At 50.7% G+C, this 14,863-nt stretch overlaps 2 protein-coding genes across 2 annotated transcripts; one reads left to right on the top strand and one right to left on the bottom strand.

The window, feature by feature from the left end:
* Nucleotides 1-686: 686 nt before the first annotated feature.
* Nucleotides 687-1,807, bottom strand: LOC311371214 (uncharacterized protein; the record flags this gene model as incomplete). Its single annotated transcript, XM_084489405.1, has 2 exons — nucleotides 979-1,807; nucleotides 687-800 (listed from the first exon to the last, which is right to left on the bottom strand). Coding segments are annotated over exons 1-2 (743 nt in total), but the record flags the coding sequence as incomplete, so codon positions are not given.
* Nucleotides 1,808-3,185: 1,378 nt separating this feature from the next.
* LOC311371212 (HHIP-like protein 2) lies at nucleotides 3,186-9,799 on the top strand (the record flags this gene model as incomplete). Its single annotated transcript, XM_084489404.1, has 10 exons — nucleotides 3,186-3,206; nucleotides 3,653-3,859; nucleotides 5,187-5,854; nucleotides 6,292-6,435; nucleotides 6,754-7,085; nucleotides 7,445-7,571; nucleotides 7,831-7,976; nucleotides 8,169-8,250; nucleotides 8,609-8,691; nucleotides 9,051-9,799. Coding segments are annotated over 10 exons (2,559 nt in total), but the record flags the coding sequence as incomplete, so codon positions are not given.
* Nucleotides 9,800-14,863: the final 5,064 nt, after the last annotated feature.

The raw sequence follows: 14,863 nt of genomic DNA, 5'->3' as shown, positions 1-14,863 counted from the left end.
CCTGGTGTTGTTCATAGTGTGTGCGGTTGTGTACCTGGTGTTGTTCATAGTGTGCGGTTGTGTACCTGGTGTTGTTCATAGTGTGTGCGGTTGTGTACCTGGTGTTGTTCATAGTGTGTGCGGTTGTGTACCTGGTGTTGTTCATAGTGTGTGCGGTTGTGTACCTGGTGTTGTTCATAGTGTGTGGTTGTGTACCTGGTGTTGTTCATAGTGTGTGTGGTTGTGTACCTGGTGTTGTTCATAGTGTGTGCGGTTGTGTACCTGGTGTTGTTCATAGTGTGTGTGGTTGTGTACCTGGTGTTGTTCATAGTGTGTGCGGTTGTGTACCTGGTGTTGTTCATAGTGTGTGTGGTTGTGTACCTGGTGTTGTTCATAGTGTGTACGGTTGTGTACCTGGTGTTGTTCATAGTGTGTGTGGTTGTGTACCTGGTGTTGTTCATAGTGTGTACGGTTGTGTACCTGGTGTTGTTCATAGTGTGTGTGGTTGTGTACCTGGTGTTGTTCATAGTGTGTACGGTTGTGTACCTGGTGTTGTTCATAGTGTGTGCGGTTGTGTACCTGGTGTTGTTCATAGTGTGTGTGGTTGTGTACCTGATGTTGTTCATAGTGTGTGTGGTTGTGTACCTGGTGTTGTTCATAGTGTGTGGTTGTGTACCTGGTGTTGTTCATAGTGTGTTGTTGTGTACCTGATGTTGTTGACGCAGTCCTCATGTGCCTCCACCAGGGTCTTGATGTGTTTAGATGAGACCGGGTCAAACAGCAGCACTTCCGTCTGCTCACAGGCCACGGTGAGCACAGACCTACAACACACACACACACACACACACACACACACACACACACACACACACTTAAGACGGTGTAACGTTGCCTACATTTACATTACACTGACGCGTCTTGTTTTCTTACAGTACAGTTCGTCTGCATTCGTCTCTTCGACCCAACAAACACATCGACATCGAACTCCATCCCCCTTACCCGTCGGGAGAGTACTCCAGATTGAACACCGCTCCGTGCGTCTGAGTGCTGAGGTTCAGAGAGTCCGCGGCCGGGCTCATCGAGCAGTACAAGTTCGTCATGGCGTTGAAGTTGTCCCTGGCCGGGTCCACAAACAGACCCCGTCTGGTAGTCCTGCGGTTCAGATACAGGAACAGCCCGTTCCCGCTGGGCTGCACCATGGAGGTGCCCACGCCGCTTCCCTCCGCCGCCTTCGGCTCCGGGGTGGCGGTGGCGGTGGCGGCGGCGGACGGGCACCGGGCGTCCGGCGCCCCGGTGGTGGTGGTGGTGGTGCTGGTAGAGGTAGAGGTAGTAGTGGAGGAGGAGGTAGTGGTGGAGGCGTCGAGTTCTCCCGCCGGGGAACTCGCAGCGCTGCGCTCACACACGTCCTCACGAACGCGTCCGGCGCTGCTGTCACCCGCCTCGACCCCCTCATCATCATCATCATCATCATCATCATCATCACCGTCCTCTTCATCGTCATCGGCGCGGTCCTCCCCGTCGGGGTACCCGGCGCGGTGCCCCCGACGGCGGTTCGCGTCGTCCGCGTCCTCCTCCTCCTCCTCCTCCTCCTCCCCGTCGCTCTGGTGGTCTTCTTGCTCGGAGCTCATCGCGGCTCCTCCAGGGTCCAGGGACCCGCTTCGCAGCGTCTCCCTTCAGCAGCTTAAAGCAACAGCGACGCCAGAAGACGCCCGGTGCCGGTGGATCCCGGCCGGCCGCCCACCCACACAGCCCGGTTAGAGGGGAGATCGGGGCCTAACCGCCGGTGTTAGGGGAAGTTTATTGTGTTGACAGACTCGACTCTGGTGGTCTGCTCCGGATCGTATCGTAAACAAATACCGAGCTAAATGACGTGACGAGTTTCCGGTTCCTTGTGTGCGCAAAGGTCAGCGCGCCGGGCGTGCTGCCCCCTGGTGGATAATTGGCGCAAGGTCGAACACTCTGCACAGCGACCCCACCTGCACCGGCAGTTGTTAGAAGTCGATTTATAACATAACGATGGATTTTAAACGTAGGTGTAGCAACGGAGGTTTTTTTCGTCTATTTGTTGATTAAGTAAAAAGTTATTATTATAATATCACTATTTTCTTTAGAATGGCGTAGCTTTAGTTAGGTAAGGCTCGGCATCGGCAAGCTCCGAATCGTGTGACTTCTTTTAGGCCTATGCTTGCATGTTGTTTGTCTGTTCCTATTGGTAAACAATAAATTGTTACAAAAATGCCAGTTCATAACTCCTAATCCTATTTTTCGTCTCTCTTTTCGCCCCTTCGTGAGGTAGCCTACGCACTGTGGTTGGACTTGGCACGCAGCGCGCATGACAAACCAACGCGAGACGCTGTATGCAAATGTTCGCGGGGGCAAGCCGTGACAGGGGGTCCCAATTACTGCCGATCGAGCGGTGTTTACTACGGCTGGAATGTTTTATCGCCCAAGCCTATCTATATAATTACTATGTTCAGGCGGCATCCTGTCGACATACGGGTCGGATGTACACACTCCCCAAAAAGCACCCGTGTAGGCCTATATAATGTTTAAACACCCCGCACACATTGAACTGTGCTAAAGACGCCCTTAGAAGAAACTGAATCGAATTCACAATAAATTATAAACCAATTAATAAACCAATGCACTTTGCCGTGGTCTTTTCAATGGGGTGCACACAGCCGGCAAGCGGCTACAGTAGTGTGTACAGTTGTCCACCGGTCTAGGGTGAGCATATGTGCATTTTATTTGGAAGAAGCTGTGTTTTTCCACAGCTTGGACTGAGAGTTGTCTGCCACCTGATGATGATGATGATGATGATATCTCGGTGATGTTCTGCGTATTTTAGCTGGTCGTGCCTGTGGCATCGTGGAATCCGTTTGTTGTTGTTTCGACGTGGGAAACCCTGTGTTCGGCAGATTATGCAAATATGTTGTAGGGCTATGTCTCAGTAATATTCAGGACTCGGCCCGTTGTCTAAGGTCGCGCCAACTCTGTGAGTGCAATTAAAAATGTGTGTGGGATATCTTCACAACTTTGAAGTCGAACGTGTTCAGTGAGTCATCAGGGCATAGGATGAGCTGTCATTGGTCGGAAGCCGTGGAGACAAAGCGCATAAAAGCAGCCATGTCAGCACTTTCAAGACGTACGTTCGAGACATGCGCATGCGTGTGCATCTCGCGTTTAGGATGTTGGGGTTCGAGACGATGCACACCATGTTTCAACAAGTCAGCCCGTTGATTGATTCACTCTAAACACACACAACCATACCCAACAATACCCACCTAACACACACACACACACACACACACACACACACACACACACACACACACACACACACACACACACACACACACACACACACACACACACACACACACACACACACACTGTTGGCGACTTTAAAAGATGCGCACACTGTACACACACTGTACAACTCTGGAGCGAGATCCAGAGGAGCACAGCAGCGCAACACCTTCCCCCGCAGAACGAAGCGAGGATGGAAGGATCGCGGGATGCTGCAGCGCCCGTCCGCTCCGGTGGCGCGTTGTGCGCGCTTTTACGCACCGTGGCGCAACCACCCCAACCCAAAAGGACTACTACGCACCGTGGCCAACTCGGCGTGTTCCTTATCCTCATATCGGTGTTTTCACTCATCCCGGTGGGAAAGGTGTCGTCCCATCCTCAGTGTTTGGACTTCCAGCCGCCCTTCAAAACGGCGACGCACCTGGAGTTCTGCACCCAGTATGAACTGCTCGGCTGCTGCGACCAGGACGCGGACAACCTCATCGCGGAGAGATACTGGGATATCATCGATTACCTGGAGGTCCAGGGCTCTGAGCTCTGCAGCGACATGTTGAAGGAGGTCATGTGCCAGGCAAGATGGAACTGACACTCGTCATGTTGTTCGTGTTTTTTTTTCGAGCCCAGGGCTACACTTCGGTTCTTCAAACGCGATGACATACAGCCGCTGAGTCTCTGGGCATCGTCTCAAAGCGTTCCTGTTTCAACGCCAATAGCCTACAACCATAAAACGATGGAGTATATCCGCTATAATTATAAATATAGGCTATGTGAAACAATGGGATTAAAAGTTATTGCCGTGGCCTAATATTCCCTCAGATTATAATTCACTTAATTTCTAGAAGACACGCATTAGAGAATTTCTCGTGTTATGAACATTATAACGAGTCAGAGATAGCTTTTCATCCTCGGTTTAAAAAAACCCCCAAACAACTAGTTAATAAGAATTCTCTTGCTGTGTTACTTGCAGCACCTGATCAACCAGACCATCATTGGGGTTCAAATCTATATCGCATCTTGGTTTAATAGAAATACAACCTATGAGCAGTATCAGATGTATTCATACGTATATGGTGGATATCAAACAAAACTGAAATCAAGACCAGATGAGCCTGGATCTGATATATAGCTCCCCTGTTCCATAGGTTGGTTGCCAACTATAAAATATGATCTTAACATACAGATAAAATCATCACTATAATCAGTTTAAGGTCACATGGCACCTGAATAACCACATGTTTGGCTACTTTTTATAATTATGATTGGGTTTCCAAACTGTATTGAAGGCCAAAGACACTGCAGAGATGATGAAGTGAGTCTCGGGTGGAAGTAGGCTGAGAACTGCTGCTAGACCCATGAGTCACTCAGCCGGGGGAGGACATGTCGGGGGCTATATTACAGGGTGAGACGTGACCTTGATGTCTGGCCCTGCAGCGCATGGCAGGCTATCGTACCTGTGACGTTGTGGTTAGGTCGTTCCCCTGGCGGGATGATGAGACTTGATGAGACTGTGTTTTTTTTGCGGTAAATAAAAACGAACATCACCCGAAATCACCGATGCCTCGTCATTTGTAGATGTAGTCCCTTGTAGCGCCACCTACCGATTACACCGAACAGCCCCCCCTATGCACCACCCAACACCACCTACAATCAGATCTGTCGTGGTCTTCAGGTAACTCTGTGGAACGGGAAGGTTCGGGAAGGTTCTGGAAAGTCCGTTAAGGTTCTGGAAAGTTCGGGAAGGTTCTGGAAAGTTCTTTAAAGTTCTGGAAGGTACTGGAAGGGCCTTGGAAGGTCTAGAAAGTTCTTGAAGGTTCTTGAAGGTTCTGGAAGGTCTGGATGGTTCTGTCCCGGTGGAAGGGTTGCAGGTGTAACTCCCGGTCTCTCTCCCCCAATTCCAGGAGTGCTCCCCCTACGCGGCCCACCTCTACGACGCCGAGGACCCCTACACCCCCGTCCGGGAGGTCCCGGGCCTCTGCCCCGCCTTCTGCTCCCGGTTCCACAGCCTCTGCGGCCACGTGGTCGGCCTGCTGACGGACGACCGCCACCTGCTGGACGCCAGCGCCCGGGGCGCCTCGGCCTTCTGCCGGGCCGCCGGCCTCTCGGACCAGGACTACTGCTACCCCGACGTCCTCCGGCAGGGGGCGCCGGGCGCGGCCCCGGGGCCCGTGGCCGCGGCGGCGGCGGGGGCGGCGGCGCCCGGGTGCCTGCAGCTGTGTCTGGCGGAGACGGCCAACGGGCTGCGGAACCCGGTGCTGATGCTGCACAGCGGCGACGGGACGGGGCGGCTGTTCGTGGCGGAGCAGGTCGGCTTCGTCTGGGTGCTGCTGCCGGACGGCGCCCGCCTGGAGCGGCCCTTCCTGGACCTGAGCGGCGCGGTGCTGACCACGCCCTGGCTGGGCGACGAGCGGGGCTTCCTGGGCATGGCGTTCCACCCGCGTTACCGCGACAACGGGCGGTTCTTCGTCTACTACTCGCTGCAGGCCGACGGCCGGCTGGAGCGCGTGCGCGTCAGCGAGATGAAGGCGTCGGAGCGCGACCAGAACGCCGCCGACCCCGGCTCTGAGAGGTGAGGGGGGGTTCGCCGTCGGGGGGCGCTCTCGTTCCGTCCGTGGCGGAGGCGTTCGGTTTTCTTTATTACTCGTTGATACGTAGCTCTCATCCAAAGAGGAGCTGAATCAAGATACAGGTCGTCAAGGGGCGTCTTGCAGATCAGACTGTAGACATTGGGGTCTCGAACCCAGAACCTTTCGGTTGGGAGTCAAACACCCAGCATGAAGACTTAAAAAGGGAACACTGGTATTATTACATTCAAATATATTTGTAGGTAAATGTTAACCGTCTCAGTTTTGTAACAGATTATTATATATTGGTTATTTGTCCGCGGCTCCAAAAGTTTCGTCCACAGGGGAGTCACTTGCGTGACGTTAGGGAGAACCCTGCAGAATGTGGGGGTGTCTGGGGAGTCGGCCATACAGCAGCTCATTGAAGCCTCTGTCTCCCCAGGGTGATCCTGGAGATCGACGAGCCGGCAGCCAACCACAACGGGGGCCAGATCATGTTCGGTCTGGATGGATTCCTCTACGTCTTCACCGGGGACGGAGGCAGGGCCGGTGATCCGTTCGGGAAGCACGGGAACGCGCAGAACAAGTGAGTCGCAGCCCGGGGTTGGGTGGAACCTTCTGGAGGCTCTGCGGTCATGGTGGTCGACTGACTGATATGAATACTATCTCCTACGGGTTCCCAACAAGAATTACGTGCCGCAAAAACTGAAAACATTGTTAAAAAGTCCTGTGAATGTTTTAAAAAGTTCTGAGGAAGTTTTTGAAAAGTTTTGAGAGCGTTGTTTAGAATGTATTTAGACCGTTTTTGGAAAGTGTTTTAGAAAAGATCTAGAAATGTTCTGAGAATGTTTTTTTTTTATCTGAACGTCTCGCCCTGAACCTTGATTCTCCGTGCCTGGCCCAGGAGCGCTTTATTGGGTAAAGTCCTTCGTATCGACGTGGACGGTACGGACGTCGGTGGGCGGAGCTACCGGGTCCCGCCCGACAACCCCTTCCTGGGCGAGGCTGGCGCCCGTCCAGAGGTGTACGCCTACGGGGTACGCAACATGTGGCGCTGTTCGATGGACCGCGGGGACCCCGCCAGCGGCCACGGCCGCGGACGCATCTTCTGCGGCGACGTGGGCCAGAACCGCTACGAGGAGATCGACCTCATCCAGCGCGGCGCTAACTACGGGTGGCGCGCCAAGGAGGGCTTCGAATGCTACGACCGCGAACTCTGCCACAACCCCTCCCTCAGTGAGTAGCGGGCTTGTGATTGGTCCGTTGGAAGGTTTGAGCGGACCGTCTGATTGGATAGAGGGTAGAGACCATTTTTCTGTGTGTGTCACAAAGCTGTACATTTTCACTCTGTTAAATTTGTAAAAAAAACAACCTTTTATTTGATTTGGTTTTTGCTGCTGTGGCAGTCGAAGTTCCCTAAAAGGATAAATATAATGTTATCAATCGTATCTTATTTTAATGTAAATAATTGTGTCAATGCCTAAAAAATCACCAACCTAACAGACGTAAACAAGGCCATATTTTTTGGTCGTTTGTCCGTTTGGTGCCTGTTGGTGCTGGAGACCGTTTCAAACCTCTGACTCCTCCCTCCCCAGAGGACGTCCTGCCCATATTTGCGTACGACCACAGCGTTGGCAAGTCAGTGACGGGCGGTTACGTGTACCGAGGCTGTGAGTCGCCCAACCTCAACGGCCTCTACCTGTTCGGAGACTACATGAGCGGGTAGGCATGAAGACCACCATCCAGAATGCTCTCTGGAGGTCGACACAATGCACAATATGACAACAATGCCACATCTGGAATTACCGAGTACCGACGTACATGTACCGGGTATCTGTAGGGTATACTGTATGTACCGACGTACATGTACCGGGTATCTGTAGGGTATACTGTATGTACCGACCTACATGTACCGGGTATCTGTAGGGTATACTGTATGTACCGACGATAACGATAACCCAGCGGGTCCCGGGTCCCCCAGGAAGCTGATGGCTCTGGAGGAGGACCGGGCCACGGGCCGCTGGACCCAGAGGAGCGTCTGCATGGGCCACAGAAGCACCTGCTCCTTCCCAGGGCTCATCAACCACCACCACAAGTTCATCATCTCCTTCGCCGAGGACGAAGCCGGTAACCACCTCTTGATTCAAAAATGTACTTATTGCACACGGAAAAAGGAGACATGAAATGGGTTTGGTCGATAACATATCGTAAGTCCAAGTTGAGTGATAAGTTGAGCTAATAATTGGACAGCAGAGCATATGGTGATGTTATGTTAAAAAGTGTCTTTCTATGCTGATGATACTCTACTGTCTACTACAGGGGAGCTGTATTTCCTCGCCACTTCCTACCCCACCACCAATTCTCCGTATGGGGCGGTCTTCAAGTTTGTGGATCCGTCCAGGTGAGGTTTTATCACCGTCCAGGTGAGGTGTCTGGTATCCATACGCCCCCACCAACTGGCCTTGAAAACTCGACAAATCAACCAAAACTGCTATAGGTTTATTCACTTGGGGGTATTTTTATGGATTCTGAATTGTGTCCAGTTCTCAAAGGGCTTCACTGGCCAATTAAATGAAAGCAAACAAGTGTTTATATGGATATGATCAGCAACTTATGTCTTCTTATAAAGTATCAGCCACAAATATGTTTTGGTCACTCAACAGTTATGGTACCAAAGAAATGGAAGAACTTGAACTAACAGTAAAACATGAACTGATCAGGCTTTTTTGTCACTCCTGTTTGATTGGTCATGTCTGCAGGAGAGCTCCGCCTGGGAAGTGCCAACAGAAGCTGCTCCCAGTCAAAGTGAAGGGCAAGAAGATCGCCTTTGTTCCCAAGGAAGGTACGCCTCCCCCACCTCATTACCGGCCACTTGCTTGTTGCTCCAGGCCACTCCGGACACATACCCCGAATGTTCCGGTCCCGATCACCAGAACGGGAATTAGCTTCTAAAAGAGAGCGAACATTTTGGTCTTGATTGAATGCGTGTTCCACTGCAAAACTGTTTAACATTACTCAGGGCCAGCTTCTTTTTTACATCAGACGTAGTTTTAAAAATGCAAGCAGACTATAACGAACGCATTCCAAAGCATTTTAGATACTTTTCCGTAACGCATACAACCCATTAAGTGCGAAAATCGTGCTTTAGGGTTGAACGTGGAGCACCGACAAAACTGACCACTACACATGTGTCTTTTTCAGCAACTCTGTTGGACGCCAGCGTGAAGCCCACACGACCGCTGCCGAAAAAAATTAAATTCCCCACCAAGCCTCCACCTACAAGACCTAATAAACCTGCTTCCACCCCCACCCAGTCCCCGAGCCCTGCCGAGCCCACCTCCACCCCCACCTCCACCCAGTCCCCGAGCCCTGCCGAGCCCACCTCCACCCCCACCCCCACCCAGTCCCCAAGCCCTGCCGAGCCCACCTCCACCCCCACCTCCACCCAGTCCCCAAGCCCTGCCGAGCCCACCTCCACCTCCAGCCAGTCCCCAAGCCCTGCCGAGCCCACCTCCACCCCCACCCAGTCCCCAAGCCCTGCCGAGCCCACCTCCACCCCCACCCCCACCTCCACCCAGTCCCCAAGCCCTGCCGAGCCCACCTCCACCTCCACCCCCACCCAGTCCCCAGCCCTTAGCCCTGCCGAGCCCACCTCCACCCCCACCTCCACCCCCACCCAGTCCCCAAGCCCTGCCGAGCCGACCTCCACCCCCACCTCCACCCAGTCCCCAAGCCCTGCTGAGCCCACCTCCACCTCCACCTCCACCCAGTCCCCAAGCCCTGCCGAGCCCACCTCCACCCCCACCTCCACCCAGTCCCCAAGCCCTGCCGAGCCCACCTCCACCCCCACCCTGTCCCCAGCCCTTAGCCCTGCCGAGCCCACCTCCACCCCCACCTCCAGCCCAACCAAGTTTCAATCCCTAAACTCCCCCACTGTCGTCATGTGGCCTGTGAGCTCTTCTTTGGTTAGCATACCAACAAAGGGTTCTTTACAGCCAAGAGACAAGTCCAAGAAGGCGACAAAACAGAAAATAAAGAACAGAAAAAGCTCACTGATAAAAAACGGGACAGAACCGACCGGCGACAGAAACATACACAACAAACACAAACACAGAGCCAAAAAGCCAAAGAGGACTCATTTGCAACCAAAGGACAACAAAGTAAAGGATCGGAGTAATCGGAAAGTTTCACACAATCAAGGTGGACATGAGCTCAGAAGGAACTTTGTAAAGCAAAATGTAATCAGAAATTGAGACGCTGGCCAATATGAGCGGGACAACGTTGTTGAGAACTTCAAAACACAGAGGAAAACACCTTAAGTCTGGAAACACCCAATCAGCTTTTCATTAAAACTCCTTTTCCGTTCCAAAATAATCATAGCTTTCGGATATTTCTTTACCTTGACATGCAATCAGTGTTTGCCAACCGTGTTTTCCGGTGAAAACCCAATGTTGCCGTGGGCAACAGCGGATGGAATTCTGTGTAATTACATGTGACCTATTTTGGAACATGCGACCCATTTGGGACGTCATAAAGTCATTGACACTCACTGGTAATCACTGGTCTCTGGGCGTTTGAAGGTGTTTCATTCACAGCCAGGGGATACAAACAGTAGTTGTTAAATTTGGCTTTTTTTTTGTGTGTGTGTGTGTGTGTCACAATCACTCAGTAAACACAGTCTAACCCTACCTGCTACATAATAGCTGTGTTCGAAATCGTTCCCTATCACGGATATAGTACACTATATAGGGTGCTCGCCATTTTGTAGTGCTGTTTGAATTCATAGTGGTTGATTTCATTCACTATATAGTGGACTATAAAATACCCAAAATTTGAGTGAAATATACGATGTCCCCTACATGTATACCACAATGCAATGAATTGCATCTGAATCTGAATTCTCGTTTGTTCGTTCCCTATATAGTTCACTATATCATAAACACTATATAGGGAATAGTGAGTGAGGGAATAGGGAACAATTTCGAACACAGCTAGTGACCTGTACCTCACAGTCTAACCCCTACCTGCTCCTTAATGACCTGTCTCTGTACTGTCTAACCCCTACCTGCTCCTTAATGACCTGTCTCTGTACTGTCTAACCCCTACCTGCTCCTTAATGACCTGTTTTTGTACTGTCTAACCCTTACCTGCTCCTTAATGACCTGTCTCTGTACTGTCTAACACCTACCTGCTCCTTAACGACCTGTCTCTGTACTGTCTAACCCCTACCTGCTCCTTAATGACCTGTCTCTGTACTGTCTAACCCCTACCTTCTCCTTAATGACCTGTCTCTGTACTGTCTAACCCTTTACTGCTCCTTAATGACCTGTCTCTGTAGTCACTGTCTAGCTTACATCAAATTCACGGTCATTCACTTCACTTGTCAATTAAAAGAACACATTTCAAGCACAATATACAACCCCTTTAACCCAGCGGTTAACACCTGATAGAAGGAGGTTGCTTGCAACGAAGACGCATGAACTAAATTTGACAAATAAATGTATTAAATGACAATTGAAGAGTGATACAGAAGAACACACCAAAACACAAACATGAGTGAAAAGAAAAGAAAATCGACAAATTAGGATTCCATTTTTGGTTTTAACCCCATCGACATGGGTCCGTTATGTCATCATAACCCCGTGGAAGTAGGCATGGCGCCCCCTAGTGGTGGCGTCCCGCACCCACAGGTGGTATGGGGACCAGCCGAGCTGTTTTCTTTCTAGACTGTTGCCATGGAGATAATTACACCACCGCGTCTCCAGACGGTTGTTTAGCTTTACTGCGGGGCCCCCCAGGGGCCACTCGTTTGAACAAATTGTTGGTGCCTACCTTTTCTCCTTAAATTACCCTTCTTACAAAAGGACCTCTCGCCAAACTGCCACTTTTTAGGTGCCCCGCTGGTTATTAGCTGTGGACGCTTTGCTAGCTTTAGTTTGAAGACTAGCTACTCACTGTATGTATGTAGTCCTATAAATTGCATGGTGTCGTCGATGCTTCAAAAGGTTGGATTGTGCGTTTGTTCGCATTCACCGCCACCACCACCACGTCTCATCTTAGAACTATTCCTCCTTCAAAAGTGAAGAAAATGCAATAACATAAATGTGTGCCCTGGTGACCTCCGTAAGCGTCGTTTTGGCGCCACCTAGTGGCTGATCTTGTACACGACATCTCCAACCTGCAACTTGCCCGTCTTCTTGACGATGAAAAGCTGCCCAAACAACGGCGCAGCTGTGTAGATTTTCCTCTCAGATGACTTGCACTGGCGATATCTGGAGGAACAGAGTGATAAATTAAGCCAAATTCGTCTCTCAAATACTCAAATGCAACAGTCAGAATGCAACTGTGTGACTTTCTCTAACATTGATTTTCTTCGATGTTCGAGAAATACATTTGTTGATTTTCCTCTGACAAATGTACTTATTGCGAGTCGATTTGGATAAAAGGTTGGATTCTGTACTTACTACATAATCCCCCGTTGGGTTACTTTTTACATTCATACATTTCAGAGCCTGTACTTCCACTTTTACTCCGGTAAAGAGGTTGAATCAGTACGTCTTCTACCTTTACCGGAGTCTTCTGATAAAGTAAACTTCTACTTGAGTCAAGACGGTGTGTACGTTCGCCCCCCCCCCCGATGTCGGCTCTGTACTCATGTCCGTGACTGGACTGGAGAACGGTGACACCCGGTGGAGGAGGAGGAGAATCGCTGAGGGTCACTCGTACCCATGACGGTACGGGAACAAGTCCAGGGGTAATGGATCAATAAACATAAATAAGATCAAGACCAGGAATAGAAGTGTAATGGGAAAATGCACAATAATAGCATAAAGTCCAAATGAAAACATTTGGTGTGGGTGAAGGGGTAGAACTACTGGTGCTGTTGTGGGGAGTCTGCGGCTAGTAGTAAACGCCGCACTCCGACTATAGTACTAGCAGCAGCATAAGAAGTGCCACTACACTGCAGCTCACCAAACAAACCACCTACCTACCCCCCCCCCCGGGCGGCGTGTCCGGATCTCCCGGCCGTCGGCGGAGGCAGGCAGGTGACGTGATGGCGTGGGCTGACCTTCGGAAGGAAACTATTCCTGTCCTTTTTACACGGATGGTGGGCACCGCGGCCCGCACGGACGGCCGGGACAGCAGCTGCCAAAGCCACAGGCAGGCCGTAAGAGGACTGGATGCTCCTTCTGTCGCCGTACTGCGCATACAGAATGCTGCAGGCGCCGGTGGCCGGGCGCCCAGCCACCACCTCGCTGGCTGGCATGGCGGCGATGTTGAGATGGCAGTGAGTTCCTGATAACGAGGCACAACCTGGGAATAAGACACGATGGAGCCGGGAGGAGGAGGAGGAGGAGGAGGAGGAGGAGGAGGAGGAGGTGGTGGTGGTCGGCGAGGAGAGGACAGAAGGAGACGCACGGACAGACGACAGACATTGGTGGCATCACCGTGTTGTGATAAGCAGCAAGAATTGACCTGATACACAGACTCGACCCGCGACCATAACCGTAATGCCGTAATGTTTATGAAGTGTTTTCCCTCAATGGAGCCGATTTAATTGAACTAGAAATGTACTTCTCTGCTTCTCTGCTTCTTGTTGATTTTTTATGGCGTCCGTGTTTGTCTGTATCTTTTCTTACACAGGGCCTCTGTCACATCCTACCGTCATGCACGGTTGATAATGTCGCTTAAATCAAACCCAGTGACTGTCTGTCACCAGTCACTGGGTTCGATTTAAAAGTCACGTTTGTCCCGCCCCCGAAGAGACCGTTTGCTTGTTTATTGTCTTACATTAAAACCCCACCCTGATACTTAAAATTAACTATGACACAATTCCTGATTTGATAGGTCATTTATTCTCTCAGACAAACATTTTACATCACCATATAGATACATTCAGTGATGAATTGACCTAGACACATTCAGGATTCAAGTAAGTTGGGCTTCAATGATTAGTCGATGAATCGATTAAAGCTGCATAGGTAAGATTCGAGAGTTGTTAAGAGAGCGAGAGAGAGAGAGAGAGAGAGAGAGAGAGAGAGAGAGAGAGAGAGAGCAGAGTAGGGCGGAAGAGAGCAAGATAAAGAAAATCCCTCCATCTGTACTTTTCTCGACCATTGAGAAGTCTTGCATTGATGGACAGGCAAGGTGTATTCCCCCAACTTATCAGGGACGAGATGCCCCCGATTGGTCAGAAATGAGGTGGGAGCTGTCCAAAATGTTATTAGGCCCATACAGAGGCAGGGGCCGTCAATCCAGAACAGATATTCTCACATAACACCTCACGCTAATAGCCGACAGGTGGCTAGGCCATTTCTAAAAAATGACCCTCAAATAAAAGCCCTTAAATCTTACCAACTGCTCCTTTAATCAAGAGACAGAACATCGAATGCAATTCTGCTCATCCTCCTGAATCATTTATCAGGTTAGAATACCCAAACAGCTGCTGCCTAATGCTTCATTAATTCAAGATGTTACTTTTATCATTATAAAATAATTGTCTTTAGTTTTCCTTGGCTGCTTGTGGGATACAATAGGCCCGAAGCAAACTGACTTGGGTTAGTTGGAGCGCAACCCCTAAGAGTCGCCTGAACTATTTGGTTTAAAAGTCAAACCGTTAATCAGATTAAACAGAACATATCTCGTCCATCACGTTCCCTGCTATGGCCATGAGAGTCTTTACGACTGAGAGCACAACATTCTCCTTTTAGTAAAGTGTACAGAACTCTTCTGGCAGGCGCTCACCAGCATCTGAGCGGCGGCCAAGCGCGTTACGCGACATCCATTAAAAATAGCCGAGAGGGAAAAACGTAGAACTAGATGACGAAGCGACGGACTCATCTAGAGACCCCCCCCACGGCAACGCGTTCAGGAGGATCAGCTCGTTTGGTCTGGTCGCCGTGACGCTGGATTAACCTGGATTGTGTCGGAAAGGGGTCAGAGCCATTAGAAGATAACCGACCCGCCGCGCTTTGACCCACATCTGGAGCCGCTCGGAGGATGACTCACGGTCC

This window comes from Micromesistius poutassou (genome assembly GCF_964030765.1).
Source record: "Micromesistius poutassou genome assembly, contig: SCAFFOLD_5675, whole genome shotgun sequence".
In the NCBI taxonomy this organism is placed as follows: Eukaryota; Metazoa; Chordata; class Actinopteri; order Gadiformes; family Gadidae; genus Micromesistius; species Micromesistius poutassou.
This window is presented reverse-complemented; position numbering and strand designations above follow the sequence as displayed.